General features: G+C 38.3%; 1 protein-coding gene across 1 annotated transcript; it reads right to left on the reverse strand.

Annotated features, from left to right (window-relative positions):
• Positions 1-288: 288 nt before the first annotated feature.
• On the reverse strand, positions 289-1103 carry LOC123252893 (carbonic anhydrase 7-like). The gene is given in 2 exon segments (XM_044682127.1): positions 289-845; positions 847-1103. Coding segments are annotated over 2 exon segments (780 nt in total). The 3' UTR covers positions 289-322.
• Between the last annotated feature and the right edge of the window lie 3380 nt (positions 1104-4483).

Here is a 4483-nt window from a genome sequence, read left to right on the forward strand (position 1 = left end):
CAGGCTTGGAAATATATATATATTAGTCTGGCCAGTTTTAAAGCTGTCAAGGGATCAGGGAATAGCAGAGGGGTCTGGGTAGGGGGTGTCTAGCATTTGTGATTCCTTTAGTGAGAAAGACGCCCAAAGTGAATTAGAAATGGACTGGAGGGAAATAATAGTGCCACCAAAATGGCTATTCTCTCTTCAGCTCTGCCCCTTGGACCCCGAATGGCTCTGAAAATTCAGTCCAGGACCAAGGCGCTGCACACCTGGTTTGGACTTAGCTGATATGGAAGCACTTTGGACATCATGGCTGTTACTGTTCACAGCTTGACCCTCTTCAGGACTGGAAGGAGGCTTGAACTACTCTTCCCTTCAGTGGCTGAGGAGGGCGGAAATTGTTCACCATTTGGACCTTCTCATCCTCCTTGGCAATGAAGAGGAGGCTCCGGAACTTTTCCATCTGCTTCTCTGAGATGGTGATGGGCTCCTTGAGGACGATCCAGGTCACGCTCTCGCTCAGCGGCGGGGTGGTCAGGGAGCCAGGGTAGGTCCAGTAGTTCAGGTTCATGGGCAGGAGGCATTTGGGATTGAAGCTGTTGAACTGGGCTTTGGTTCCTTTGAATCTGACCATGTACAATGCATCTGTCAGTTTGTTCATGCTGGCATGTTCGTCTCCAGTCTCCAAGAAGATGCCGACCACAGCCAGGCCGTCTGGGGCTGCTGCTGCCTCAGCAAAGGTCTTGTATTTTTTCCCATTCCAGTGGACCAAATGGAGCTCACTGGAGAAGGACTTGCCATCCACTGTGTGTTCTGAACCTAAGCTGTGTTTTTTCCCCCAGTGAAAATGGAACTGCTTCATCCAGGGGGCCCTCATTCACCACTGTCTGGTCATCCACATCATCGAACTCCACCATGACAGAATGTCCGTTGTTGGAGATGCTCAGGGACATGCAGGACTCATAGGCCAGGACCAAGGGCTTCAGGGTAGGGTCATAAACAGCCTGACTGGAGACGATGTTGATGGGAGACTGGCGGTCTCCCTGGGCGATGGGGTACAACTTGTGCCATTCTGAAGGACCGTCCTCCTGGCCGTAGCCCCAGCCGTGGTGGCCGGTCATCCCGCTGCCGCTGCAGTTGCTGCTGCGCACCTGTCTTGGCTACAGCTCGGGCTCCCGGGACTTGCTCTGCGCAGAGCCGCCGCTGAGCCCCAGCTTAAAGCCCAGTATTTAATTTTTTTTTCTGGTTCCTTGTAGTATTTGCTCTTAACGCTGAGAGCTATAGAACTTAGCAATACTGTTCCTGTGATGTTTCATTTAGGGTTCTCTTTCAGGTGGTGATGGGCACATTCTTTTAATTGATATTTTACTCTTTAGTTCTAAAACTTCTGGGAAATTTCCCTTTAAAATTTCTTGGAATACAGTATCTAAACTTTTTCTAAAATTATAACTTTCTGGTAGTCTAACAATTCATATATTGTCTCTCCAAAATCTGTTTTCTAGGTCAGTTATTTTTGTAATAAGATATTTCATATTCTCTTCTATTTTTCCTCCCTCACTTTCAATATATGACAAGAATACGTCCTTCTCCAGAATTTCCATAAATTCCAAAAACTTTACATTTTGATAATAGTTTCTTCTGCCACTTTACTTACAAGTCAACTTTGGTAACATTCTGCAGCCTTCTTATAACCTTCATGTATCTTCATTCCCCTTTGAGTGATTCACAACTTTAATTTTTCAGATTATGTAGTTATTCCATGACCCGCAGTCCTAAATATAGGTGAGGAATTCTCAGTGAATGCTGAGGTTCTCCATATGCTCCTTTTCATGACTAATGATTACTTAATGCTCTGGAACATTACTGAATCTTATAAATGGGCTCTATAATCACTCAAAAGAATTTAGCCTAGTCATCTACAGGAAAAACCAAATGAATGAAGAATGTCTTATTTTAAGATTATAATATATAGTGGAATTAACAACCTATAGCTGTACATATTTCTTGGACAGACATTGCAAATGGTCATTAAACTGGTCTCAGAATTAAGAAGACTGGGTTGCCTTTGGGATATTGCCCAGTTTCTTCTGAAATAAAGTCTCATCTATTTAACATGAAAATTTTTCTGGTGAGGTTGTGTAGTTCTGAATGATAGAATACCTGCCTTTGAAGAATTACAGACAGAGAATATTTTTATTTTTTTAATGTTTTTGTAGCAATAAACATTGATATTACTGGAAGTGCTGTGCAATTTCTCAGATGTGATTCATCTAAATCCTCTTCCTTTTTAATTGTGGAGATAGATCATGTGTTCAAGAACAGTTTTTTCAAGGGGGCAGCTGGATCAAGAGCCAGGCCTAGAGACAGAAGGTCCTAGAAGAGACAGACACTGGCCTCAGACACTGCCTAGCTATGTGTGACCCTGGGCAAGTCATTTAATCCTCATTGCCTAGCCCTTACCACTTTTCTGCCTTAGAACCAATACACAATAAGACAGAAGGTAAGGGTTTAAAAAAACAGTTTTTCCAAAAAAATGTGCACATACACATATATATATGTGTGTGCACATAACACATATATACACATACTAACTCAATGGATTGCTTTTCTAATTCTATGTCATAATTTGGGCAGTATGTTTTCTTTCACTTTGTCTTCCCTACATAGATGGCTGTCATAAATGTCTATTTTGAGAGATGATTGAGAGTTCATTTAGAGAGCCATGGAACTTTAATTTTGATCAAACTACTTCAAGAAAACAAATGTGCTGAATGTAAGTCAATCATGTTTATCACTTTAATTTGAAAAGAAATAGTTGTGTCTAGGTTCTGATGGTCTTTTCTCATCTCGAATACTATTTTAATAGCTTTCTGGTTGCTCTCCCTGTCATCAAATTTTTCCTCACTTCAGTCCATTAATCACTCAGCTATTACAGTGATTTCCCTAAAGGGGGAAGGAGAGAAAGAGAGAAGGAGAAAAGAATAAGCATTTATATAGCATCTATTATGTGCCTGACACTGTGTTAAATACTTTAAATATCTCATTTAATCCTCACAATAATTCTGTGAGGTAGGTGTTATTACCTCCATTTTTTTTTTTTAGTAGTTGAGCAAACAGTAACTTGCAAGTGCAGGTCTGATCATGTGTCATTCCTCTATTCATTAAACTCCAATGGCCTCAGGATCAAATATAAGACTTCTGCCTCCTCCCTGCCATGCCCTGTACTCTTCAATCCAGTGACACCAAACTTGCTTTTTCTTGAACAAGATGCTCCAAATTTTAACTCCAGTTATTTTCCCAGTCTTCTTATACCTTACCTCTACCTCTTGGTTTCCTTCATGTTACAACTAAAATCTCACCTAAAAAAGCTTTTCTTAGTCCTTCTTAAGGTTAGTTACTTCCCTTTGTAAATTATCTACAATTTATCTTGTTATATATTTTGTTTGTACATAATTTTTTGCATGTTTTTTTGCCCCTATTCTATTCAGAGCTTTGTGAGGGCAGAGATTGTTATATTTCTTCTTTTCTTAGCTTCCTCAGTACACAGTGCTTTCCATAGAGTAGGTGCTTAATAAATACTCATTCACTTAACTATGCAGATTAATATTTTAGAATGTAAAGAAACACTTTAACTTACCAAATGAAACAAAATTAGTCATTAAAGATGGGGGCAGATCAGATCATACTGGTTCTGACTCCATGTTTTCTGTATCTGTTAGACATAGGTGAATTTCAGCTAACAATTAAAAAAAATTTTTTTTAATTTTAATTTTTTTTAATTAAAAAAATTTTTAAAGTACTGTGTCTAAATGCATTAGTCAAATGGCAAATCTGAGTTTCCAGGAATACCTGGGAAGAGATTGGAAGAAATTAAAACTTTACAAAGTTTTCCAATTCCTATGATATGTCAGCAAAATAAATCTCAGATAGGTCTAAAAAATGTTATAGAGGAGAATCACATTTTCACAAAATAAGAAAAAGACCAAGAGTAGTAAGGGATCTCAGAGGGCCACCTTGTTCAACTCTTATTTCATCTTTAAGGAGTATAAAATCCAAGGAGTATAAAAAACTTATCCAAGGTCATACACGTAGTAAAACATCAGGGTTTGGATATGAACCCAGTTCCTCTGACTTATTATTCTTTCTGCAGTATCACATTTCCTCCCTCATAATTATAAGTTTAAGATAAAGAAATGTTAGCAATGCAGAATGATCTTATCAGAAACATGACTGAAGTATTTTAATTTCAAGAGGCAGCATTTTTGTATTTTAAAATATATTTGTCTGATTATATCATTGAATTGGTATGGTTTGGGTTGTATCTTCTTATTTACAAGAGTAGATCATTAAAAAAAAAGTTGAGGTTTAAGATATAATTGTCCACTTTCATTTATAATAACCACTTTTTAACTGCTTGATTTGTGAGAGATTTTGCAGTTATCTTGCAGTTATCCTGCTAATATTGTATAATGGTCAAACTTAACATTCATATATATATATA

This window comes from Gracilinanus agilis, chromosome 6, assembly GCF_016433145.1.
Source record: "Gracilinanus agilis isolate LMUSP501 chromosome 6, AgileGrace, whole genome shotgun sequence".
In the NCBI taxonomy this organism is placed as follows: domain Eukaryota; kingdom Metazoa; phylum Chordata; class Mammalia; order Didelphimorphia; family Didelphidae; genus Gracilinanus; species Gracilinanus agilis.